We start from the raw sequence: 27,961 nt of genomic DNA, 5'->3' as shown, positions 1-27,961 counted from the left end.
GTGGACTGCTGCAGGGTGCATGGTGCTGCTGTGCGGGCGCGTCTGATCCAAGGCTCCCGGCCAGGACGCGGAGGAGGGGGGGGAGGAGGTTATCCGTGGGAGAGGGAGAGAGAGAAACACCTCCGTCCACGGCCGCGTCCGTCCGCCGCCCCGTGATCGTGAATGGACTGAGCTCCCACTGTGATTTTCTGCATTAGCTCTTGCGACTCGCCTGTGGAAGAAGATGGCGGACAGGGCTGAGATGTTTTCCCTTTCCACTTTCCATTCCCTCTCTCCTCCCGGATGCAGGTAAGAGCTGGCACGGGGGGAAGCGACAGAGGAGGGATGGTAGGGGGGGAGGAGGATGGGCAGGGGTGTAGAGAGAGGCCACTAAAGCAACTAAAGAGCAGAAACGCACCCATCAGTGTTGTTTGGATTACTGTGGTGAAGCACACATTATAAAGCCTGGGCAGCAGCCTGATATTCTAATAACCTGACAGGCCTGCTGCTCCTGCCTGCCCTGGAGATGCTGCGGCTCAACACTGCCGCTTGTCTGTGTTCTGGGAGCTGATGAAAACAACGACAGCTGTTGTATTTTGTCACCGAAGCATGAAGTCTGGGGCTTGATTTTGAAATGTGTGGCAGAGGACTGATCCTTAGCTGTCGCGACAGTCACCAGCTTTGCGCATTCTCAGTGCGAGGCCCACGCCCTGTCGAGTCCAACCCAGGCAAGGGCATGGTGCTGAACAATGATTTACGGAAGTCTCATTGATATTGATGCTGTTTCAAATGCCTGTGATGTGACCTCTGCGACGCACAAATCTGCTGGCGTTTTCTTCTCGCCTCAGCATAACCGTGCGAGGTTTTTCCAGTAACCAGAGATCAATAAGCCAGGTTGTTATATGTTAGAAGACCTGCATGGTTCGGGTCTTATAGGTTTTGCTTTTTGGACGATAGTCAGTGGAAAGAGGTGAAATGGTGCAACTCTCTGGTGAGGTTTGTCTGAAATTGTGTGGAGTCTGCTGCAATATTCAGATGACTGTTTATGTACATGTGTTGAGTATGAGACACGTCTCATTGCATTTCTCCTCAGCCTCATGCTACACTTCCTGCTGCAAGGCCTTCCTCTGAAGAAACAATGGCATTTTCTGTGCTATTGTTTATTTTTACATTTATATAAAATCACTTTAATCTTGTGTTAGGACGAAGAGAAACAAAGGGACAGAGGACGATCTCTGCATTAATGCATTTCATTGTCCGTCTGTCTGTCTCCACATGTCCCATGTCCTACAGAGTGCAATCACATTAGGAAGCAACTCCCAGTGGGATTTTTTTTATCCACAACATGCACTCATGCATGGATTTAGTTACAGACTGTAGCTTCATCTCATGAGAGGATCATATCAGATCAATACTGTAAAGCTGAGTTGTCGTTTGACCTTAGTTCATAGCACTGAGCAAAGCTTGGTCCATTACATCAACATTTTGAATTCTACAGCATTTAAAAAAGCGCCTGAGCCAGGTAATCTTAGTAGTATCAGCGGATTAATGGGTACAGGACATTCCATATGTGCACCTTTGACCTGCTTAGGCATTGTGTCAACTACAACAGATGCAACCTTTCAGTTAACTTCTCTGTTCATAATAGAAGGCAGTGTTATAGACCACTGATGAGACGTGTGTCACTAGTATGTGAATGAGGTGGAGAAGGATGGAGGGGGTTATGTTTTTGTCTGCATTTGTTTGTTTGGTTATATTTCTGCAGGATTATGCAAAAGCTCCTCCATCGATTTCCATGACATCTTGTGAGAAAGATCCCATGAAGTGTTGGTGTGGATCTGGATTCAGGGGGAAAGATCCAACATTGCATAATGAGGCATTTTTCAACATTTCCGTTGATTTCCCAGAGAAAAACAAACCAGGCATGTTTAGAGGACTGATATTTATGAGTGCAATTTTGGTACAGATCTAAATAAAAAATCTGGATCTAGTGTATTTAAGTAATGGCCTCTACTGTGTACCTTAGTAAGTACACAAGCAGCTTTGTTTATTTTCAGTCAGACCATCAGATTTAAACAGTGAAATTCTAATAAATCATATTGAAATATCTGGAACACGGAAATAAAAAGTGCATTTGTAGATTTAGTTTTTCTATGTATATCCATGCTTTCCTCATGTATATGTGTATGTGTCTCATCTCTATGTGAGACTGATTCATGGATTTATGGATGAAACCACCTGCATTGTGATGGTCTGGTACAGTAATCTGTTTTACATAACCTTAGTTTCCAATGGGCAACATAATCCTTAAGAGAGCCTGGTTTCTCCCAGAGCACCAGAAATGTATGACTGACTGTAATTTCTCCTGAACAGAGGACGCACTATCCCCACAAGTGTTTACACAGAGACATGCTGTATGCCTCGGTACTAATCATTTAACATTACATTTGTCCTCTGTTGCCAAAAGAAAATGGGAATGGACTCTTCCGTTCAGCTTCAACTAAGTGACATGGATCCATATAAATAGGATGAACATAATAAATGGAAACATTAATTCTCAATTTGACTTAATTTTGCAGAGATGAAAACCATCCACATTTTTTAGGTTTAATAAAAGCATGTTCTCAGAGTTTGTGACTACACTGTGAATAGGATGCATCATAAATTAAACTAAAAATCACCTCTATGGTAAAGGCTCCATTTTGGATCCAGTTTTAAAAAGCAAGGAGTTCTAGAACATTGAACTAGAATAAATAGAAATAGAATATATAGAGCATGTACGTTGTTATTTGTATTCACTGATCTGACAAAACCAGAGCTATTTAAGTTATTTATAAATCTGGTCATATACAACTGAGGAAAGCAAATTCTACGAAAGTTACAATTATCAGTCAATGAATCAATTAGTTAACAACACAAAATAAAATTGACATAATGGATTAATTAAGTTATTTCTTAAGCAAAAGGAGGAAAACGTGCTGGTTCCAGCTCCTCTACCCCTCTCATTTAGAATTAACTATGGTGATCAGTAGATGTTCCACTTTTGCCTTCTGCTGACTCTTTGAAGGCTGCTGGAGGAGGCAGAGGGAGGGAGCTGGGCGGTGATGGGTATGGTTACCATGGGGTAAGAGGCTTAAATCAGATACAGATTCATTTTAGCTTAAGCGCCCCCCCCCCCCCCCATCCTGTCTCCCTCATGGTGGTTTTATATTTCCTCTTGCCATGTTTTCATCCGTCAAATCTTCACAGCTGCTATAGCTTTGTTTTTCCATTCAACAATAATGACATAAGTTATATTTACACAGTCCAAGAGATTGTTTTCCCATCAACATGTGAATATTTCCCACAAATCTGCAGTATTCACTTCACATCAGATGACTTCATTAATACAAATCCGGCCACCTCCTCCTCAAAGAGCAAACCGATGCATCATCTCAATTTAAAAATGGCGTGATCTTCCAGGTCTGGTTCTGACAAAGAAAACAGAGAGTGCTTCATTAGGTTAAATGTATGACTCATACGCGTCTGTGTGTGTGTGTGTGTGTGTGTGCCTGCGGGTGTTTGCGTGTGGTATTACCGGAGACTGATTGTGGGTGAAAAGCCTGGGAAATTGATCTTAATGACTCAGTGACAACCACATCAACTGTCCCTGAAGATGATGTCACTGTGTGAAGCAGGTGCTCATGGTTTTCACATGGGAACAATAAATAAAGTCAAAGGCAGCTTCACCGTGTTATCATCGATTCTCCTTGAATCTTTTTTAGTGTTGTAAATAGAGTGTCTTTTTCATTTCCTCTCAGCGTAACGACTATAGGAAATAAATCAAAATGACCAATTTCGTCTCTTGTCGAATTTTAAATACATAAATACGCAAATCTACTATTCTGCTTTGTATACATACGCATTTTATTTTAACATATTTGCTTTCATCATTTTAGTTGTTGCTTTTTCAATAGGTCTATAAAATATCTGATGTAATATCATGTAATTTTCAAGTTGATAATTTTGAATATCCTGTTTCCAAAACCCAAAATACAATGAGTTTACTATTATCTAATCATCCTCTGAAAACACAAATGCTAGATTTTATTGATTGTTAAAATCGACTGATCATGAAAATATTTACATTTGAAGTGAATCGATTAATTATTGCAGCTCTAAAATGATTTATTGTGTCGAGGCTTGAAAACTCGACCCTGTTAAAAGTCAAATAAAGCCTAACACAATGAGACAGTTGCGTGAACTTGTGAACTTGTGACAAAGAGAAATTGTCAGAACGAATGTGAGAAGGAGAGATTGTTTTCAATCTGACAGAGAAGAGGAGAGAAGTGCAAAGAAAGAGCGAGACCTGAGGAGACGAGGAGATGTAGAACAAAACTCTCACTGGTGGCAGTTGGGTGTGTCGTTGCAGCAAAATGAGCAGGATCAGTGAATGGTAATTTTGTGCTGACTGGTTTTCTTGTAGGATTCTCTCTCAGCATGTCACCACGAGAATAGATGGAGACTGACCCTTTTCCTGCATGTTCTTTAGATTCAGATACATACACATGAAGGGTTCTAGTACTATTTATGAAAAAGAAATAGCAATTAACTTGAATAACAAAAAGCTGTGAGTTATGGGGTGTATCAGTTGTCATTGAAAACTGTCCACTAAGTCTAATATTTTAAGTGTTCCATATTTTTTGCAGCATAGAGGCTAAAAGCTTTGTGGCAACTTTGGAAATAGTTTAAAGTGCAACTGTGGAGGATCTTAAGTATCAAGGCTGTTAATAGAACAATATAGTGGTATAAGATCACCTTAAAAAGTAAGAGACAGACTTTGAAATCAATTCTGAAAGCTCTCAAACTAGAGTTATATGATCCCTAATTCTGGTTTTGGTTAAAACCCATTCTGAATTGTCTGTAGTCCTTTAAGGGCTGCTTTTGATTAGCCAGTGCATAGAGCTGGACAGTCGTCTAGACAGGTACATTTTCAGCATCTTTCTGGCTCATCTTTCTGGCTGCAGTTTAAGTCAAAGTTCTTGTGGTCGTGTTGCAGTTTATCAAGAACAGGATTGCTGTCAGTTTGGAATTGAGTTTCAGCGTATTTGGGTCATCTGGCTTCATGGACTGTATGTCGGCAACGGCTGACATCTAAGTTGGTTGAGAACAGCAAAGGTCCCAGGACACTGGCTTGGGTTACACCACAGCCCATGTTAACTGTGTGTGTTCTCAATTCAGACATGGAATGTTGTTCCAGTGATATTTGATTTAAATCAGCTTAAAACTGTGGAAGAGAATTTGATGTTTCTCTCCTCAGCTTCAAAGCCTCAGCTTCAAATCTGAATTATTAAGAACGATCACAAGCAGAGATGGACTGGATGCTGGATACAGGGTGTCAGAATGTTGGATAAGAAGCAAGCAGAACACAATGCACTGTGACAGGCACTGTACGCTCACTTGCACGTTGTCTAAACATCCAACAGGGACTTGGACATAATGCAAACACTGCAATAGTGGCTGAATCTCAATTTATATTGATATGATATTGATTCTGAAATTAAAACTGCATAACATTTCAGAAAAGGACACAGCACATATATTGTAAGATAAAATAAGAAAGTAGGAGAATGGAAAACTGGAGTTTGATGTAGTATTTGTGTGTGTGTGTTTGTGTGTGTGTGTGTGTGTGTGTGTGTGTGTGTGTGTGTGTGTGTGTGTGTGTTTGTATGTGTGTGTGTGTGTGTGTGTGTGTGTGTGTGTGTGTGTGTGTGTGTGTGTGTGTGTGTGTGTGTGTCCAGAGGAGAAGCATTACTGATAAGCACACAACAATGGAGTCGAGAATTGGAAGTCACAGATTTTACCAGACAATGACCAAAGGAAAATAAATTAAAGAGCAAATCCTTCCAAGTGTGTACGGCCAAGCTTCTATGTTTTAATTGTATTCATCCAGATTTTGAGGTAACCATCTCCACCCAAACTCTGTGGCAGCAAATTAATTTATTTTATTTTGCTCACAGCATTGACAAATGACCTTCGATATAATTCCCCGGTACCATCCCTATCCAGAAACACTGTCACTACAGTGTCTGTAGTGTCACTGTGGATCCGTTCTGATTGACACTATTGTACTTTCTACCCATGAAATAATCTTGGGTATGCATTGTGAGTGGGTTCTGTGGGATTATCCAGAGTGACAGGGACACTGACTCTGGATGACTGACTTCATGTGCGTCTATGAGTAAGCAAATCATTACCACATCCATTTTAAGACATTAGCACGATTAGTTCAAAATGAAACCATCACAAACAACATCAAAAGCCTCCCGAGTCTGTACTTTGGACCCAAATCTGTTGCATTGCTTCCTTTCACAATTAGACTTGCTTTGTGTAATGAAACACAGATTTTGTATTCTCTTGAACAACATGCTGAGGATTCTCGTCTTCCTGACTTGATCTCAGCTCTTCCTCGTATAAGCTTCCGTTTCTCTAACTCGTCATACAAAACAATCAAATGTGAGATATTTTGTAGTTGTGACAAGCTGCCTTTGATTACAGGTGCATTCATGCGGTGTGTTTCCATTGTGATCCACACACACACACACACACACACACACTCACACATACAAGCAAAAATTCCCTGAAGGTTTGGATAGTCGAGAAGCTCATTAGTGACCTTATTGCTCCAGGTTTAAGACAGGCTCTTCTGTTTGTGTGAATGTGTCTGTGTGTGTGTGTGTGTGTGTGTGTGTATCCATGGTGGCAACAGTTCCGATGCTCAAATCCCCCCCACAGACCACACTTAGGTTTGGGAGGTTGGTGTCATTTTGCACTAAATTATATATTGTATCTGAAACCATTTGTCAGGCGGCAGTGACAACAATGGCAACTAAAGTTCAGCAATGTACAATATAAAACCATTTTAAATGCTCAGTGTGTAGGATTTAGTGTCATCTAGAGGCGAGGATGCACATTACAACCATGTGAATAACACTCACCTCCCCCTTCCCTTCTTAAGTGGGTAGGAGAATCTACTTTAGCTTTCAGGTAATATTTAAAGTATGACAAGCCCTCTCTAGAGCCAGTGTTTTGTTTGTCCATTCTGGGCTACTGTAGAAACATGGTGGTGCAGCATGGTGGACTCCATAGAAGAGAACCCACACCCAATTAAGATATAAAGGGTCATTCTAAGATAGCAAAAAGACGGGATTCTTAGTTTCAAGTGATTCTACATTTAAAAAAAAGATAATTATATTCAAGTTATGCCAATGGATCCTTCTAAACACTCATACACACACAGGCCCAAGGTTAATTAAAAAAGGAAGACAGCCCCTGTAATGTCCCTCATCCCTGGGTTTGTGCTGTTACGATAAAGACAACTCATTAAGACAGATTAAAGCTCTTGAATCTCATATTTTCACCTTTATTCTGCTTGATAATTATGTAATTTCATTTCCCATCAAACACCAATCTAAAGATTTAAAAGACGTACACTGCAATATTTTGTGGTGTAAATTTACACTAACAAATATGTTAACTGAAATTAACCCATATTGTCCAAACAAGACTTAGGCAGCTGAAGCAAAGCCGACACGGTTGTTGGTGCGGTCAAAGACGGAGTAGTACTCTCTTAGGAACACGTCTCCAAAGATCCACAAGGGCTCGCCATCACGAGAGGGCAGGTAGGTGGGCGTGATGCCCACTGAACAGGACTGGTATCCATTCTGTTTTAATGGGAGGCGGAGAAAATAAATTTGCGCATTACTGGATGTACACACACAAACAATAACATTAAGGGTGTATGAACCCACACAGATACATGCTTGCAAGAATGTGGTAAATCTAAGGATATATCATGACTTGGATGAATCTTCTCAGACATGAATGAAGTAACTAACCTGGATGATGTAAGCAGAAGGAGGAAGCTGGAAGGCAACACCGCTGATAACAAAACTCAGAGTCGGCAGGTTGTTGATCTGGCTGCAGTCCACCATGTACTAGAGATCAGGACAATGAAGAGAAAGTGTCTCAGAGGTTTCATGTGCAGATATGTGAATGTAAATGGTGCAGCATACAAACAGGGAAATAACTACAGCGGCTTACTCTCTGATTGTTTTTGCTTTGTGGGTGAGTGAGTGTCTGTTTGCCTGTCTGTCCCTCGGATGGTCTTACCATGCCATACTGGCTTTGTTGGGCCCCGATGGCCTGCATGATGTAAGGCAGGAGTTGGCTTGGAGCTGTCAGCATGGAGGTTCCAGTGTCCACAATGGACTGGCAGCCCCGAGAGCACCAGCCTGTCTCTTGACCATTGATCTCAAATCTGTGGGACGAAGCATGTGCCCAAAGTTGTTTTTTCTTGCACAAATATCAGCACACTAGCTTCTCGATAAAGACAGAAGATTGATTTATGTTGATAAAATGTTGAAAAGCACAGACCCTTGAACACCGATCTGCCAGTAGGTCTCCGAGGTCACTGGGGTCCAGGAGATCTGTCCCTGGTACAGGCTGTTGTCCACTTCTCCGAAAGAGAGCACACTGCCCTGCTGTCCTCCCCTAAACCACACAGCCAAAACTCAGCTGCAAGCTCCTTATGAGGAGAGAATGTGTATCATACAATAAAAGTCTTATTTGCTCAGTTTCACCTGGACAGGTAGAAAGCGAAAATGTTGGCACCCAGCAGGTTCTGAGAAATCATGTTGTCCATGACGGGGGTCTCTCCTCCGGCGGAGATGTAGGGGTAGGACAGGCCGAGGATGCCGTCAAACTTGGCCACCACGAAATTCTGGCCAGGCTCGTTTGTGCTCAGACCAATTTCCTGGTTGTTGATCACAATCCCGCCAACCTATTGGTCCAAAACCAGCCAATAAGATCCAGTAGAAGATGCTTATTTAAGATTGTACACACACATAATCAATGTGTAGCATATTGAATTAAGTAGGCCCACTGTAATTTTCTTCCAAGACTAAATAGTTAGAATTATCATTTTAATTATATATTATTATATTATCAATACTTCCCCGAGTATCCTCTGTTTAAAAATCCATATATTTACTTAAAAATACAAGTTTAACTTCTAATACACATAAGACTGCTGCACTGATCTTTGTGTATAAACACTTTCCAGCATGATGCAAGTCTGACCAACTTAATAGAGGGATGTTTTTGCTGCGAGGCAACACATGTACGCCTGCTCCCTGGTGAGAGTCTGTCTCAGTATGACTCAGTCATGTGTAGTCTGCTAAAAGTGAAGGAAAAACATGGTAACCATTCTCATGTTGAACTGATTGTTCTTGATATCTTGACTTACATTGACAGTGTCATATCCAAATGCTCCGTACAGGCTTCCAGCTCCATAGGGCAGGTAGAAGGTCTGACCCTTGGCAGAGTAGGTGGACGACTGCCTGGGGTCGAACTTGGTGTGTGCGTCTGTAAAATAGATCTGGATGATTTCTGCAGCCATTTTTCTAAAGCTGTCCTTATGTCTATAGAAGAGCCTTTTCACACTCTGGTTATTCTTTTGATTTTAGAAATCATGAGCTGAATTTTAATTAGAGTAGTCACTTGTTTTTTTTGACTGTAATTACACTAAATATCAAATTCCATGTATATACAATGTGTGATCTCTTGGAAATAAGCTGAAAAAATACAACATCAATATGTTTACTCAGCCTATATCAGCTTTAAAGGTTCAGTGTGTAGAATTTAGTGACATCTAGTGGTGAAGTTGCATGTTTGCATGCTCCCAATGTAAATATTCATTGTAGGGCAAAGAAAACAACAATTCGTACAATTTAGATGAAACACACAAGTGAAAACATCACTAGGATTATTTCCTATTCAACTTCTGCCAGTAGATCCCTTTTACCCAAATCTAACACACTGAACCTTTAAGTCCTCTGGAGATGTTCTTCACATGCACATATGCTCTGAGGAACGTGACAGATGAGTGTAAATCCTGTCGGTTCGTACTCACTGCAGGCCTGAGTGCTGCAGTAGATGGAGTCAACCCACAGGTTGGCAGAGCCGGTGTCAAACAGCACCTGGAAGGACTGAGGGGGTGTTCCAATGCTGATCGCTCCGTAGTAGGTGGTCTGGACAACACATTGTTTGGAGATAGAAGGGAGCACAATAAAAAAGAGTTAGGGTTAAACACGTTAATTAGTTTCAGCACCTTTTCTTTTTTAATTGGGGGTGTAAATTATGCAAAAGTGGTGTAAACCCAGGCGTTCTCACATCAGCGTAGTTGTTGATGTACATGTTGGCAGAGCCAGCAAACTCATTGGCCTGGTACTTGAGAGCCGGGTCCTGGTACGGCAGCTCGATGCCTTTCTCTCTCAGGGCCTCGCGCATTGACTTGTGCTTCTGCAGAGGGATCCTGAGGAAGAAGAAGAAGGAAGCAAAACCTTAAAGTCTTATCATGCTAGAATTCTGAAGTTAGAATTAGGAAATACAGATTCCTTACTTGACGACTCCCTCTGCAAGCACAGCGCAGACCAGAACAGCAACGAGACACTTCATGATCCCTCCTGTACACACAGCTCTCCTGGGTGGATCCGACTCAGCTCGGATCTGAAGAGACTTTATATACGCCTGTGTGGTCCCATATCAGCACGGCTCTTATTTAGATTTCAGTTGTATCAGTTAAGACAGGGTGACCCTCAAAGTTGTTTTCTACAGCTGCACAGTTTATTTGTACATGCAACACTCTGTGCTGCATAAACGTAGACATAAAGACGTCCTAATAGATATATTATATAACAACCACATAGTAAACAGTTTTTCAGTTGGGGTAGTAGAATAATATTGTGATCACAGTAAAAAACATGTTCTCATAATACAGAAACTGCTTCTGTCTTTTTTTCTTGATGCTTATTGAGCTACGTATTATATCGATATCGTGATTTCATTTAAACCATTTGTAATAAGAACTCATTGTTGTTTTCTCTGAAATTGTCTGCATGCTCTCGGTGATGATGACCAAGATGGTGGCACACACGAGTGCAGCGGCTCTTTGTCAAAGTTTTCTGTTTCTATTCTGTGCTAAATCCTTGAGATGCCACTTTAGAACAGTTTGATCTGATTATTTAAATATATATCCACAGCAAGGTCAAGTTTAATAGTTTTCCACTAATAGAAAATCTATGTGTTATATCATAACCACACAGTTTTATCAAAACCTTATTGTGCTCTTCAGCTTATCATAATTTTGACATTTGATAGTATTTTTTTTCCCTCTGATAAAATTAAGATTATATATTGTTTCATACATCACACAATGTTTGTTATTACAACGGATTTTTCAGATTAATAAAAAAAGTTATGTTATAAGGTTTCGTTTTAAAACCTAATAATATTTCAGTCTTTGGGGTTGAAGAAAAGCTATGTTCTGTAGTGGATGTGCAATATTTAACATTTCACAACTGTAAAGTGTTAAAAATTGCAACGAAAACAACCCATTCATGGGCAAATATTAAACATTTATAAGGTCATATCTTGGAAAACCGCTGCCAGACAACTACACTCCTGAGCTTGTACAAACCAGTGTTTTGAACTTCACAGGGTCATTAGAGAATAAAGCCGTTTTGTTTAAGACAGTTTAAGAGAAACTACATCAAGCTCACTGCAGACCTGACTAACAGAGCTTATAGTCTGACACAGGTTTTGTTTTTTTTCAGGAAGTGCACTCCCCTGGAAACATTAGTTATTGTTACTCAGTGTTTAACTGTATTAAGTCTCCCTCAGTATTCAGTGTAAGTCCTGCATGTTGCCCAGTATGTTGTTTCATTTGCTCTGTGAGCACCACCTCCAGTTGGCAATGTGTCAGAGGTAATATTTTATTTTGTTGCTGAGACCCAGACCACGTACTATGTACCAGGTTGTGTTCAGCACTGGCATTACCTGAAAGACTTCTCGTGAGAAACAAAGATATCACAGGATTTGTACACCCCAGTGTCCTGGATGAAAGTGTTTGACCCATTCATCCACCACAACCTGTTTAGAAGTCACATACAGATTCTGCTGCTTTTTATCCCGAAGAGCCTGAAAGCTTTTCTGACAGAAAAAAGCTTCTGGCATAAAACCTGGAAAGCAAACTTCTCCTGAGTGGCTAATTACAGCTGCTGTGACAAAATATTACCGCGGTTCAGGATGAACTGTGTGTTGAGAATGACTTGTGTATAATTTTTTGAAAATGAACTCTTCTTTACACTTGAAACCTTAATTGTAAACCACATTTTTAACCTTTTATTGATGACTGTTCCCATTATTTTCTGTCAGAAGCACCTTGCTGTGCATTGAAGCAGACCAGCAGCATGGGGACACTCACCTTCTTTGTTTCACTTTTAGATGCTTCAGCACATCCTCATTTGTTACCCGGTACCTTTGACATTGTGTAGATAGATGACACCCCTATATATATACACATGTGTGTGTATGTGTGTGTGTTTGTGATGTAAGCTTGCAACCATACGTAATATGTCGAGTGTCCTTTCCATAGCAGGAAAACTGCAATGCAGCATTTACCTCCAGACATTGTGAGCCGGCTGCTGTAGAAGCAAGAGGATGCTGAAACTAATGGACCAAAGATGAGATAGAGCCTCATCAACAAACTTGCAATAGAACGGCTCATTACAGAGACATATTCACTTCCTAATGTAATCCGATGGAGCTGTAAATGGCAGCTGGGAAACCTTACCACAAAAAAAAGGCAACAACCAATAATTCACGTACAACTCTGTACATTACACACACAGCTCACAGTCAAATCAACTTAAGTATATCACTTCACCTTTATGTGTCTGTTTTTTACAAGAGAAGATTGAGGTGTGTGGGCTCCAGTATACAAGACTGAGACCCAGTTAGAACATGACAGGCCATCACTTACAGTAGTTTTCCCTGAGTAAGGGCTCCGTGTGCGGGCATATATCAATGAGAAATTCCCCTCTGGAGCATTCACTGGGGAAACAGACATATTATATCATATGTATTGTATCAGCTTTCTGTTTCTACGTCATTTAGTGAGCGTCTCTCTCATGTGTTTCCAGGCCATCCCATGACATCAGCCTGGAGGAGTTTGACGATGAAGATCTCTCCGAAATTACAGATGACTGTGGGATTGGACTCAACTATGACTCTGATCCTTACGAGAAGGTGAGGCTGCTTGATCCTTTCACTGATAGTTTACCCATTTTTTGAGTTGTGTTTCTAATATGTAAACATGAAAACTTGTATATAATATCTACATTTACAAAAACTTTACAAAGCATTTATAGATATGATCCATTATATCATTTGGCGGAAGATATCAGCTGAGCCTTTTTGCAGACATCACAGGTATCTCTGCTTGCCGATATGCACTGATATCAAAAATGTATCTTAAAGTGATTACAAAATAATAAACTGACTTTATAAAGCACCTTTCATAACACAGTAACAAGGTGCGTCAGTTAAACGTGTTATATATATATGTTATATATATTATTATTAGGGCTGGGCAACGATTAAAAGTTTTAATCGCGATTAATCGCATGATTTCCCTGATTAATCACGATTAATCGCATTTGTATACGCAAAATCCAATAATTAATTAAAAAGTAGTGTATAGCGCGATTTTATTTTCAATGTTCTGCCATATGACCGAAAGTGCCATAACATTTGTTGTGCAAACACTTTTAACATCAGCATTTAATACAGTAGCAGTTAGATAAAATATTCAGTGTAAATCTCAACTTAACAATGTTATCAAAGCAAATACAAAGTTAAAGCTCAATGCCACTGCCAGGGCATTAATGTTATCCTCTTCGTTATGAAAAATCTATACTCCTCCCTGCGTCTAACGTAGTCTGCCGAAGCCTCGCTCCGCTCGCTGTTTCGTTGAATGATTTGCCGATATCAACTGTGTGTTTTGCATTTAGGTGATATTTTAGACTGGAAGTACTCCGGTGATAAGAAAATTCACCTTGGCAGTGGCTACAAATAACTTTGGTTCTGTCGACTCCGCCGTCTGGAAGAACTTTAAAATGAAAATGGCCATGTAAAAGCTCCGTAGCCTTATCCATGGTTGTTTATCCGCCAATTATTTTCTTTTTTCCGGTTCCGCAGCATTCAGCAACAGACTTTCACAAAATAAAAGCCTGACTTTCACAATAAAACAATAAATAATCAAACCTGAGTTAATGCGAGATAAAATAATTAGTTGAGTTTAATAAGTGATGAGTTAACTCGTAATTAACTAGTTAACTTGCCCAGCCCTAATTATTATACTACTGTCAGTCAAGTTCTATTTCAAACATGTATTTTTTTCACTGAAATCAGCTGTTTTTCACTCAGAAAAGTTAATGTGTCATTCACTGTTTGCTGATATAATGTTTACTGATTCCACTGCGAACAGCTCATGTCTCAATTTACAGTATCATGCTGGATAAAAAACACCTGAGGGTGATGGTAGAACGATGGCGAGCTGGATAATGTGTTAACAGGAAGATTCTTCTAAAGTACTCTCAGATCATACAGATCATTATCAAGCATCATTTCACGCTGGATCTGAGCAAACAGCCACCCATACATTCATTGACTCTAGGCAGCAAATCCTCTCGGCGTCCTACTCAAATCACTGTGTTATGAAATATATGCAAATAACTGAGACATTCAAAGCATCATCCTACATGTCTGACCATCTGAGACTTCAATTACACATTTTGAACTATTATCCTATTCCCCTCCCTCGCCCTCTCGCTCTCCATCCTGTTGGATGTAAATGTTTTATGCTGGTGGCGTGGAGCCACAGCTGCAGCAGAGGGTGGGTGACCCAGTGCAGTTTGCTGCTATGCAGAGACATCCTACTCCTTCCCTCCTTCCGTGTTTCCCTCCCTCCCTCCGATATGTCTTCCCTCCCTGCTATGCAGAGTGTTGCTTGGAGACAGAGCTTAGAATCCCTCCTCCCTTGTTCTCCACCACCTCTCCACCGCTTCCTCCCCCTGACAGATTTCCTTCCCCGGCTTTTCTCCCTCTCCCTTTTGCTCTTCTCCGCCGAGGTGATTTAGCTCAGGCATGGTTGCCTCTGAGGGTTTAGCTCTCGGCATAAATCTGTGCTGGATATTTCGCTCCCTTCACTTTAATCCACCAACAAAAACACATTATGGATAGCGAGTAAAGCCCTTCTGTGGCAATGATATTGTATTTTTTTTCGATAGGATGTTGAAATACCCCCTGAGGGAATGCGACTTTAGACAGTCGTCTTTTTCCCTCTCATGCCGGAGAGGTCGTACAGCAGTAAACCAGGCATCAGTGCCCTTTTTCACCTCTTTGCCTCCCACATGCAGTCACACACATCAGACACACATCAGCACAGGCCCTGACTGCTCTCTTCCAGAAAGCACAGGGCCGAGAGAGTGTCGGTCCTTGTTATGTTTCATTATTGCCCAGAGGAGGAAATCTTGCTGACATGCGATGGATCTGAGACACGTCGAGCTGCATGTTTGAACAACAGAGGAAGAAGAGCGAGACAGAGCTTTATGCAGAGGGTATTTCACATGGTGTTTGACTTTGCCTGCATCAGTAGGGCTTGTGACACTTTGTCAGCTCGTCAGCCTCCTTCGTGCCCGGAACTCTGCTGATGGTTTTGCTTTTTGTGTCAGTGAGATTCGTTCATACTGGACAGCATGTCTTTGATGTTCCCGAGGATCAGCCAATCTAAACAGTGGGATTATCCTCCGGCCCCAATCCCCAGCTCTGATTAATTCCAATTCGTTATGGGATGTGAAAGCAAACAACACAAAAACACACACACACACACACATACATGCACCATGCCTTAAAATAGCTTGATCTATCATTTGAAGCAGAGGGCAGGCAGTTAAAGATCGATCACAATCAATGTCTCATTTTGCAAATGGTCATTTCAGGCCAAAGGCCAAAATGTTTCTGCAGTTCTAGTTCAGTCCTTCCTTTCTATCTGGGGATCAGGATTATAAATGTGTTTTCACAAGTCATTTGGCTTTTTCTTGACCTTCAATTTTTTTAATTCCCCCCGTGGCATAGAAACATAACAAGTTCACATGCTTTTGTCCCTGCGGCTTCTGCCTCGTTTTCCCTCTGATTCCTCTCGTGAAGACCACTAGCACCCACATGAGTCAGGTGGAAGGCCATCACTCACTAGGGGGTCTCCATTAACAGAAGACAAATCTGCATCTGTCATAAATTCCAGCACAAAGCTAAACCACATTACAAGATACATTTGATTTAACTGGGCACATTGTGTCCTGTTATTGTACAAACAAATAGATATTTTGCAGTGTTGGTGATTTTGTAATGTACGTTTATCTACTGAATCAATACTGGTCAGGACTTTCAAGGGTATTATTATTTCTTTATGTTCCTGTTTTAACTGCCTAGGGACAACACATGCGATTTAGCTGCAAACTAACTCTGTTTTAATTGCTTTAATTGTACAATAAAAACAAAATAAATTATGCCCAGCGATGCACCAGTGATTTTATGCACGACATAGACAGCCTCCACGATATAAAAAAAAAACCTCAGCTGAAAAAAGGCAACATGGTCTCATTAAAGGTCATCAAGGATCAGAAAACCTTCATATCTACTCTGTCTGGACAGCGTTGCAACATGGTCAGTAAACAGTTGTGTACTAGTCAGCAAGAATGCTTTGCACCACTATCCTTTTTAGTTTTCTGACCCACAGCTATCTGTTACATCGTAAACACTGCTTAACTCCCGGCTTCTACTTCTCTTTTCCGAGATTTTAAGATCCCCCACAAAGCCGTGAAGCCGATTCTCGATTGAGGATCCTGCTCTCGGTTTCTCTTCGTCAGCTGATCAGCTTACTAACCAGGATTCCCTAACAGTCCGACCTGAAGCCTCAGCTTCCTCGGCTGCTGAGGCCGGTGCTGTACAGTGGTGCTGCCACCTCACGGTTCTGTGATGTGCGGCAGCAGCAGCAGCAGCAGCACAGTCTTCTCAATAAATGGTTAATGGATTCTATATGGTCTGATATCCACGGTGGTGCGGTGAAATGCACGTTAACTCACAGCAAGAAGGCGTTTGAATCCCAGTTTGAGGTCTTTCTTTGAGTGGTTTGCATGTTCTCTCCGTGTCTGTGAAGGTTTTCTCCAGGTACTCTGACTCCCAGTCTAAAGACATGCAGATTGGGATTATGTTAATCGTAGACTAAATTGACTTTAGGTGTGAATGAGAGAGAAGGTTGTTTGTTAGCCCTGTAACGGACTGATGACCTGTACAGGAAGCCCACGGCTCGCCCACTGGTTCCAGATCCAGAATACCCATTCGTACAGCACAAAATAAACAGTGCTTCACTTACACCACAAACGCTAATGGTACATAATTGGAAATTCATGTATTTGTCAGTATTTTGCCCAAAGACACTTCGGCACGTGGACCGAACGGACCAGGGATCAGACCACCAACCTTCGGATTAATTGAAGACTGACTCTACCTCCTGAGCCTGAGACATTTTCTATTGAGCAGCTGCTGTAGAGCAGAACTGACAACAAATGAGCCGTTTACGGGACATTTAATTAACTTTGACTCAGTAGAGTACAAACCTCCACCAAGGTCCCGTTATGAAACCACATTTCAATCCCCTTGATCCAGATTTCTATTTGAATCAGCACCATTGGACACACTAATAAAGAACAATCGCCTAAACATGCCTGATTCTTAAAAAACAAGATCCATGACCTATTCTCTGAGAAATCAGGAGAAAACAATTCCCTTGCTCGCAATAAACCAGGTTTCATGGTAATCTGTCCGTTAGTTTTTCATAATAAAGCCCATAAACAAACCATTAAACAAATGGAAATGGAAAACATAATCTCCTCGGTGCAGGTAATACGGTTGTTATTCGGATCAGTACAGTTTGTATGGGTCTGAGTGTATTTATGCAACACAAATAATACCAGTTTGCCTTCAGACTCACTTAATTTGCATATAATACATTAGCGCTCTCTGATGCTTGTGAGTGTGGGAGAGGGTTTAAATTCCTTCACTTCCGCTGCCAGCAGGAGGAGATGCTTGAATGAGGCTGCTGGGCGACAGTCACCGAGCCGGAGGGGATGCCCTTGGGAACCGCAGACCATGGGCATCGATTCTCGCCATGACACAACTCTTTTTTATAGTTCTCTCTCTTTTCTTCGAGCTCGCCTGTTTGTCAGTCGGCTTCGCAGAACGTCTCCTGACGCCGCAGATTATTCTCCCAAGCAGAGGTGGCGTTTTCACAACCCGGCTGATGGATCGCAGGATATGTTTACACCGTCATATTATAGGTCACATCGCCCCAGTGATGGATTATAATGGGCTGGTGTGGGGAAACAGCATAGTGAGGCTTGACAGTAGGCTGTGAACTAGCTGTAAATAATGATCTATGTCGCCAGCTTTTCAAAACACGTCTTCCCGGCTCAATCACAGGAAAACATTTTTTTGACTTTGAATATTCATGTGTGCTCTCTGGGTAATAGATCGAGTGTTGATTTCTGGTGCTGTGGCATAAAGTGGATGCACCGGGTGTCAGCAGATTCGTGCACGGTGAGAGGATAAGCTGTGATTTGTCCATTAAAACGGGGGCACAGAAACTGCAGCGCTGTTCAACCTGCAAACCAGATGAATCAATCCTGATGTTTGAATTGTCAATTACATTTAAAGTAAGAAAAAGATGCTCAAACAAACCCACCAACACAAATGTATGTGATGGTGACCGTGCAGTTTATGATACTGATGCTGTGGCGGGTTCTACTAAAGTCAGTGAGAGAGTGTGATGTCACATTTTACCTCTGCCAAGGAAGTTGTTTATATCAGCGTTTGATTGTTATTTTATGTGGGAAGAAAGGGCCTTAGCCTTAGCGGAGGTCTAGTGTTGGGGTAGTTATGACTAACTAGTTAAAAAAAAAATCATGAAGGACATAGATACAGGGTTAGTGTGTATATATGTCAAACATTGTGTTGCCGTGTCGTCCATCTGTGCTCTCCTACTTCTTCATTCACAGACAGGCTCATTCTTGGCAACTTTTTAAAGGAAATAGGAATAAGTGTGTAGTGAATCCAAGCTAGCAGCCATTTATCTTTTGTGTTTGCTCTCTACATACTAGTTTCCCCTGTGCCGTCAGAAGAAAGGATGCATTCATTGAAGTATCTTTGATTGGAAATGTAATCAGTGTGTGTAAAAACATCCTATCCTTCATCCTCTTACTCCATCATTAACTCTGTCGCTCTCTTTCTTTTCTGGGTTTTCAGGATTCCCTCATTCTGGAGAAGAGTGACATGCACCACCCGATATGCTCCTTCCAGGACGACTTCCAAGAGTTTGAGATGATTGATGACGAAGACGACGATGACGAGGAGGAGGATGACGAGGTTGACCCCGATGCGACCCCATCCCCCTTTGCCTCCCCTCCTCTCTCCCCTACCCTTGGCACTACAAAGAGCAGACCCACCACGCTGAACCTCACCACTGCTGTGTCGCAGGTGAGCAAACAGAAGCTCTGCTCCCGAACACATAAACAAAGATTATACATAATATTTAGACTTAAATAATTACTATCAATAAGCTTGTGAAAGACCTTCCTCTCTCTTTTTTATCAGGATTCTCTTAACAACAACAGCAGTCAGTCCCCAAAGAAAGGAAGCTGGCAGGACTCCTTACGCAACCCCACCTCACAGGGTGAGTACATGATTAGTAAGCTATTGTAAATCAGGTGTGGTCAGTGGAGATGTTTTCATTATTTCATTCTTTTTGCAAGATAAATATGTTATTGATAATTCATAATTAATCAGTTGAATTTCCTGATTGTCTTTACTACTTCATCCTGAGCCAACTTCTCGAGTAATGTCTCTCAATATAATATGATGAAATATAAAACAATGACATTGATTGGCTCAAATGAGGCAAAAAAAATAATACAAATAAGTATATGTTGCAATTTAGGTAATTATATTCTGTTGTGTGTTTCTGAAATTGCCAGACTCTGTTTTATTCCATTTTCTTGTTGCCTTCAAATGAAGCCTGGTGATTATTAATAATAACCATTTACAACATCTACTCTTCTTCTAGGTCGTCTGTCTCCAACTCACTCATGTCTGGAGGATGGAAGCCATGTGACAGGCCAGTGCCCAGTCTCTCCAGTTTCCCAAGCACCAGGGTCTCAGACCAAAGGTACTCCACACAAACAGACAGGGGAGGGAGGGAACCCCCAGTCCCCTCACAGGCCCCTCCTCTGCGACAGTGAGGGCAACAGGCGCGAGAGACCGGAATACGGTAACAAGAAGGCCCACCGGGCGAGATCAGAGCCATTTCATTGACATCAGTGTCGTGCTGTGAATTTGACTAAAAGTTCAGCAAAACATTCTTACAAACCAAATTGGATCAGGAAATGAAATTAGTTTTTTCTGTAAAATAGGAAGAGTTTGCTGAACTTGTTCATCCGTCATCAACTTGTGAAAGAGATCACCACTTGCATGTCTATTCATTCATTAGTCTTTATGTTCTATTCTATGTTCTTCTATATCTCCTTTCTCTTTTTAGCATTTTTTTGCAAGTCAAAGTTTATTAAATAGCAATGTTAAAACAACCAAACTCAGAAGAAGAAGGAGAAGACATTTTTGAACAGGCTTAAAATATGAAAGGAAAAGCATGAAAAACAGAATAAATAGAAAATGCAAAAGAAATAAAATGTTAAACATCATACATTTTTGAGAATTGCACAATTGCAGATGAAGAACAGATGTCATTGTCTATTTTTATTCTCTAACGCCCCTTCATTTTTCTCTCCACCTTTTTATCGTTGCAGGCTCATTCGGTCAACTTAAGTCCCACTCGTGCTCCGGTGATGTCACTGAGCCAAAAGACCCTTTGATCCAGACGGCCAGGGTTCCCTCCGTAGACGAGCACTCCCAGTGTTCAGACACAGAGGTGGACCATGACCTCAACAGCCACCACAATCACAAACACTCAAACCGGTGTGGCACCGACACCTACACAATCACCAGCGAGTCAGGTATCGAGCCGGAGAATGACCCAGACCCAGATGGAACCAGTCACTGCTTGTCCTCCACTGCCCCCATGGGACCCAATGATGGCGCTGACACCCCCTTGACCGATGAGGAGCTAGAGAAGGACTTCGATGTGGAGTACATGTGTAAGGAGACATATGATATGGTGTGCAAGGAGAATCAGTCAGTGTACATCGAGTTCCCCTGCATTGAACCTTCTGAGCCTGTCTCCTTCTCCAGCTATATGTCCTCCAGCCACTCAGAGGCTGTTGAGCAGTCCAACAGTACAGATACTCAAGCAATTTCTGCCATGGAGGCAGCAGCTAACGACTCCACCTCTCCATCCTCCGATCCAGGGATAGCAGATATGAACCAGCGGGGATACTTTACTTCAGACCAGGAAAAGGACCTCAGTTCTCCGGGGTCTGACTCTGACATTGAAGGGGAGCTGGAGGCAGCGTTTGCCTGTGGAGGTCCTGTTGTCTCCAACATGATCTCCTCTATTTCAGAGACAGAGCTGGACCTTACCAGTGATGAAAGTAGCAGTGGACGCTCATCTCATCTCACCAACTCCATTGAGGAGGCTAGCTCACCTACATCAGACCAGGAACTGGACCCAGACACAGAGTTGGAGCAGGACAGTGGTATTGTTGGACTGAAAGCGTCTCTGCTTCTGGGCCAGCCTGACCCAATCAAAGAAGGATCTCCTCTACCATCTCCTTCCCCTCTACCCTCACCCACAATGGGTACACCATCCCCTCTTGACTCACCCATCCTACCCCCGGAGCCTTATGATGACGGTCAAGCTCTGATGGGGCTGCAGAATGTGGATGATGAGCTGTCCTGCGAGCACCAGGCTGACCCAGATGAGACTCTGCCACCGGCCCAAAGCTGTGAGGACAGTCTGTCCAGACAGATGGTTCTCCAGATAGAACCAGACCACAGCCTGGAGAGCTTCAAACGCTCCTTCTACCTGCCAGTGGGACCCAGGCTAATACAAAGTTCAGATGAATACGATGGAACAAGTGAGGGAGACTCAGAGTCAGAAAGTGAGGATGACTTAAGTGAGAATTCCGACTCACCCTGGCTGCTCAGCAACTTGGTCAACAGGATGATCTCAGAAGGCTCGTACCCAATCAGCTGTCCCGAGGAGTGCTTCAAGAGGAAGGTGTCAGTGTCAGACACCATCTCACCATCCTCAGACATTGGAGAGGGAGATGGCTTCAATGATGAGGACAGAGAGAGGAAAGCAGAGATGGAGGAATCAGAGGAAGAAGAGAGAGATGGTGAAGGGTACAGAATGGAAAGGATGGAGCCTGGAGAAAGAAGAAGTGTGGAGTCTTCAAACGAAGGAGTAGTTATAAGTTATATGAGCAACTCTACTGGTGACACAGCAACCCCTGTTATTTTAGAGCGCTGTGCAAACAATGAGAGAGGAATCGCAGATTTCAGCTCCTTGTATAACAGTAAAGACTCTGAGAAGAACTTGACGGAAAAAACATCGAAGAATGGCAGGAGACAGGAGGAAGATGAGGAGCCCAATAACGACTTGACGATGCTGGAGGGAAGGAAGGATCTGGACTCACCCAGTTTCAGTGAGAGTGTGGCCAGTGACAAGGACGAAGGTCGAGAGACAGAGCCCAGGCCGGGGAGCCGCTCGTCAGCCTCTCTTGAGCGTATCACAGAGGTCAAACATAGCCTGACGCTCGACATCCCCACCACCCAGACCAACCGCTGCTTCAGCCTTACCTACTCCACAGACAATGACGAGGAGGAGGACGATGGGGACTCTTATCCATTTGTGAGTGGCTTGAGGAAGCAGTCCTTCAGAGGTAGTGACTTGGAGCTGGACAGTTCACCGCCCATCGATACCAGTGTGCAAGACCAGCGTTTATCCGACCATGACCTCCCACTGTGTGAGAAAGATCTGGCTCTGAGGCCGTCGAATGAAGAGGAAGAACTGGCCTATGACTCCATGAAATACACACTAGTGGTGGATGAAAATACTACGCTGGAGCTAGTCAGCCTCAGAAGGTGCGCTGTGACAAGCTAAGAATATAATGTTACTCTAAGTTTTTTACATTTCGATATTAGATATTAAATAGAAATTGACGAATCTTGTCCTACCAGGTGCACCTCTGTTCTGAGTGATGACAGCGAGCTTTCCACGCTATGTGACGAGGAGCCTTTGGGAAGGAGTCAGGTGAGCTACGGTCGAGATGAGGCGAAGGTGAGGTCAGAACTTCTCAGTTCTTCTGAGGACTCCTCCCCTGAAGCTGACCTCCCATTCTCCAAGAAGTTTCTCAACGTGTTCGTCAACAGCACCTCCCGCTCCTCCAGTAAGTCCCACACAGTGCTGTTTGAAAGTCATGACTCTGTCCATCTGAAACTAAAATTAGAATGGAGGCCTCCTTCGCACCAGTATAGGCACACAAGCAGGCACTGTTGTCACCCCTTTCTGGAATAAATGACGATGTCATATAATGTGATATCATCACAATATAATATATAATAGTGCCATTGTCATAATAACGTCATTTATACCACATCATTATAAACTATGTAAGCACCAGGTCGGGTCTAAAATCCTATAGGATGCAAAGATACTTCATAAAATGACTATTATATCATGGGGGGTACTGTTACCAGATATGAATGTCTATTCTGGCAACTTTGACGTTTGATCAGCTCCTGGTATTGCACCCTCACAGAAAGTTTCAATGGTGTCACTGATGAAGAAAGAATCTCACAGTCAGATTTATTCGTTGGATGTGTTTTCTGCTGCCTCCAGTGTTTTTGCAGAGCTAAGCTAACCGTCGCCTGGTTGTGACCTCATTTATTGTACAGACAGGAGAGTAATGATGTCATTTAACTCTGTGCAAGAAAGTGAATAGCTGTATTTACCAAAACGTGGAACTCAAGCCAGTGGAAACTACATATCCGACATGTTAAAGCTTTTCAGCATTATGTGGTATAGTTATCCCTCCATGGTCTTTAGGATGAATATTCTTTATTAGAGTTTAACTCATTACTGTCAGCATGATGCATTTACATTTGCTCCAAATATGTCAGGAAGATCCCACAAGATGAATGGGAGGGCTCTGCCTCCCAGTATAACCACCATCAATCAGTGCTCTCTCTTCAAGATTTGTATCTCTAATGAAGGGTGATTTGCATAATGAAGGCTCATTAGAAGGCGTACAGCCCCATTTCTTTTTGTTTGACACATCCAATCAACTTTAATTTAGACTTCCTCTCGGAAAATTCATGTAGCTTTTTCATGTCTCTTCGCTTGGTAGGTACAGAATCCTTTGGACTTTTCTCCTGTACCATCGATGGCGAGGAGAAGGACCAGACACACAGGGCCGTCTACAGGTAAGACCACCACAGTCATTTCCAACAATGGGACAACAATTGGGGCTTCTATGTTTTGTGTTACTGGAAGACACAAAAGCAGAACAGGAAGGCAGCAATTAATCCAAACAAGCAAACTCCATTCCCTTCTCAAAGCAAAAGAAATCAGGCAACACATGGAAAAGCTGAAACATTATGAACAGATGAGAAATGAGGACATACCAGGAAAACTGAAGTACAGGGAAACTCAAATTAACAGAGGAGATGTTTTGTCATGCAGCATAATGGATCACTCATTATGTCAGGGTTGTGGGTAGATGTCCAAACTATAGCTGGGCTCCAGAGCTGAAGATTTGCCAGTAACACCACCATCTGTGTTTGTATGTATGTGAATGTGCACGAGAGAGAAAGCTTCATTTTCCTCTCTTGTATACACCAACACCCTGTGCATGTTTAATTATGCATTTGCTTTACCACAGCCCACTGTCAGTAATCACGTCTCCACATTTAGAGCTCCCTCTCTCTCTCTCCCTCCCTCCACTCCATTATCGTTCCTGGTCAGCTCTTTCATCCCTCCTCTCTCTCTCTCTCTCTCTCTCTGCTCCACTGGGAGTCACCTGACACCCAGATAGATGCTATAGGATCTAGTCTATAGGATGCTCAGCGGCAAGGATTCCATGAAAGGACAAATGGTGTCAGAGGTGATTTGATTATTTTTACTCAGCCTCTCTGCTGCCCTCTGCAGGTTCATTCCCAGACACGCGGATGAGCTGGAGCTGGACGTGGACGATCCTTTATACGTGGAGGAAGAAGAGGATGACTACTGGTACAGAGGCTACAACATGCGGACAGGGGAGAGGGGTATCTTCCCTGCCTTCTATGCCCACGAGGTCATGGGACAGTCTAAGGAGTTGTTGGGTGAGTGGACAGATATATAAACCCACTGTCTTTTCACCTGTGTCATTATGAAAGGCAGAGGAGTCTCATGTTGTGCATTTGTGTCCACATCATACATAGGAATGAAAAGAAATCCAGCCTGGATTGAGACGTTCAACGTTCAGTTTTTGGGGTCTGTTGAAGTACCTAATCACCAAGGGAACGGCATTCTCTGTGCTGCCATGCAGAAGGTAAGCAAAGTGGAAAACACCACAATATGTACACGTACAGCTTGCAGTGTGAAATTATGTTTTATTAAAATGGAGGTTTTTCCGATGCTTAGATTGCGATATCAAGGAAACGGACGGTACACGTGCGACCTCCTTCCCTGTGTGAGTTGGAGATTAGCTTGCAGGGAGTGAAACTGATCATGAGCTTGGAGGATGATGACTTTGACACCCTCGATGAGGTATGGAAAAAATGAATGAATGAAGTGTCATTTAAAATGCAATAATATTGGATTAGTGCTCTATTGACGATTTCCCACAATTTGTTTAAAGTATGTTGAATGAACCCGTAAAGTAGAGTTCAGCATAAAAAAATCAAATCTATTATGTCACTTATTAGAGGTCATACCTCCGCCCACAGCCCCCTCATGAAACCACATTTAAAACAGCTTGATCATGATTTTCATTTGGAATCTGCATCATATCAGGACCCATGAATTATTCAGAGAAATCAGTGAAAATGTCCCAAAACCAAAAATGCAAAAAAAAATCTTAGAACCTGTTCCGATTGATTTCTTTGCCCATTTTCCTTCATTTCTTGTTCAAGCTTCAATGTAATTTCAACCAAGTTAAGATAGAAAGTATGTTAAGACAGTGAATGCAAACTGGTATTTATGTATTCTGTATTCTTGAATCCCTCTCTCGCACCTCTTCAGTACGACAGATGTAGTCACTTCTTCCAGATGAAGAACATCTCGTTCTGTGGCTGCCATCCGAGGAACAACTGGTAAACAAACCAGATTCTGCCGTGCTGTTTGCAGATTGCCTTTGGAACAGCTGACTGATTGCATCACGCTGTTTCCTTCTCTCTGCAGCTACTTCGGCTTCATCACCAAGCACCCCATGCTGAACCGATTTGCTTGCCATGTGTTTGTTTCCCAGGAGTCCATGCGACCTGTAGCAGAGTGTGTTGGGTGAGTTACATCATTAGATCAGTTACTATACATCAAGCACATACCATGAGACAGTAATGATCTTTTTATTCTGTGAATCATGTCTGAGTCGACATATTTACTTGACCTAAACTCTAAGTGCTCTGTAATTGCCAAGATGCTGAAATGCTAACAGTCCATAAAAGAGATTGTAAATGATGCTAACTATGTTTAGCTTATATCCCTTTTTTAGTGCTCTTTGATGGCACCTATATGAAAACTTTTATTTTACATAATTAAAAATGCAGGAAGAGATGTGCATTTATGTTTGTTGTCCTAATTCAAGTTCTACATATTTGATTGCATTTGTGTTTAAAGTTTATGGTTAAAGTTTAAAATATCTATGTCTTCAGGTTTGATGATGACATGTTATAAAATAGATTTTTACTCCCTATTGAAGCTGGATAAGAACACATGATCCAGGTTCTTTTATGTGTGAGCTTGTGTGTAAGGTCAGATTTGAATAATTAAAGATGTCTGTCTCTGGATAGAGTGAGAGCAGGCAGCTGAGTAAGAGCTACCATTCAGCTAGAATTGAGACAGATTTAAATTGAGAGAATATGTGCAGCTATAAAGCTGAAAATAACCTTTAAAATAGAAAAAGTACTTAACTGTTTTGAATGCAAAAATGAAGGAGAGGAGTTGTGCACCTTTGACATCATTGCACATGAATTCTCATTCTTTGTTTTGTTGTACATCAATTACAATTAAACCGTGTCATTAAAAAAAATCGCATTTGCACTTTCTCAACTATTCTAAAGCGTTTCATAACGTAAGCTATCATATTTAAGACCTAATTTACGTTTTATTGTTCAGATATTTCATCATGTTCTCATCTGTGTTTTCTGCAGTCGAGCCTTCCAGGAGTACTACCAGGAACACCTGGAGTACGCTTGCCCGACTGAGGACATTTACCTAGAGTAAGAAGTGTTGCCACGACGACCACCTTTCTCCTCTACAGCTTGTGTATGTTCATCAAGTTTGCCACCAGAGGGCACTGTGAGTGGGGGTCTTCTCTCCATAGTAAAAAAAAATACTCTTCTGTGTCCCTCTAAATACTGGGAACTTCATTTCTACAGTATGCGACTTACTTCATCTCTCTCTCTCTCTCACTCTCTCTCTCTCTCTGTCTCTCTGTCTCTCTCACCGCGATGGGTTGATTGCCTGTTTCTTTGATCCTTTTCTATGATATAAAACTAAGACGCTGAGCACCTGTTTATTTAAAGGTTCCTCTTTTGAAATGAAAAAAAAAAAACGATCTTACCTACTACTGCTGTTTCACTTTTCAATGCATGGCTAGTAGGGTTAATGCACACAGACACACACAAGAAGTACACATATCCAAGTGAAAGGCAAGCAGCTCAACAATCAGTACGGGAGCGGTGTGGAATCAGGAGGCCGGGAGTTTGATTAACTGTAAATATGTATTTGTTCAATATTGACAAACTGCTGATTAGATTTCTACTGATAGTGACATTGGAGCAAAGTAGAGAGAGTACAGTGAACCGTCCTTGGTCCGAGCTTACCCCTGTGTTG

General features: G+C 42.1%; 2 protein-coding genes across 2 annotated transcripts; one reads left to right on the top strand and one right to left on the bottom strand.

Annotated features, from left to right (window-relative positions):
- The first annotated feature begins 223 nt into the window (after positions 1 to 223).
- On the top strand, positions 224 to 27,349 carry mapk8ip2 (mitogen-activated protein kinase 8 interacting protein 2). The gene is made up of 14 exons (XM_061077146.1): positions 224 to 288; positions 13,002 to 13,107; positions 19,222 to 19,452; positions 19,570 to 19,648; positions 20,039 to 20,242; positions 20,775 to 23,010; positions 23,107 to 23,315; positions 24,276 to 24,351; positions 25,076 to 25,248; positions 25,348 to 25,457; positions 25,550 to 25,675; positions 26,150 to 26,220; positions 26,309 to 26,407; positions 27,277 to 27,349. Exons 1-14 carry the CDS (start codon positions 224 to 226, stop codon positions 27,347 to 27,349), a joined length of 3,858 nt encoding a protein of 1,285 aa, XP_060933129.1.
- LOC133009410 (gastricsin-like) lies at positions 7,527 to 10,476 on the bottom strand. Its single transcript, XM_061076912.1, has 9 exons — positions 10,421 to 10,476; positions 10,192 to 10,333; positions 9,932 to 10,049; positions 9,266 to 9,384; positions 8,601 to 8,800; positions 8,395 to 8,511; positions 8,131 to 8,278; positions 7,857 to 7,955; positions 7,527 to 7,682 (listed from the first exon to the last, which is right to left on the bottom strand). The coding sequence occupies exons 1-9, from the start codon at positions 10,474 to 10,476 to the stop codon at positions 7,527 to 7,529; spliced, it is 1,155 nt and encodes a 384-aa protein (XP_060932895.1).
- Positions 27,350 to 27,961: the final 612 nt, after the last annotated feature.

Source organism: Limanda limanda, chromosome 8 (assembly GCF_963576545.1).
Source record: "Limanda limanda chromosome 8, fLimLim1.1, whole genome shotgun sequence".
Taxonomy (NCBI): Eukaryota; Metazoa; Chordata; class Actinopteri; order Pleuronectiformes; family Pleuronectidae; genus Limanda; species Limanda limanda.
The sequence above is the reverse complement of the archived record's forward strand: the minus strand, read 5'-3'. Positions and strand labels throughout refer to the sequence as shown.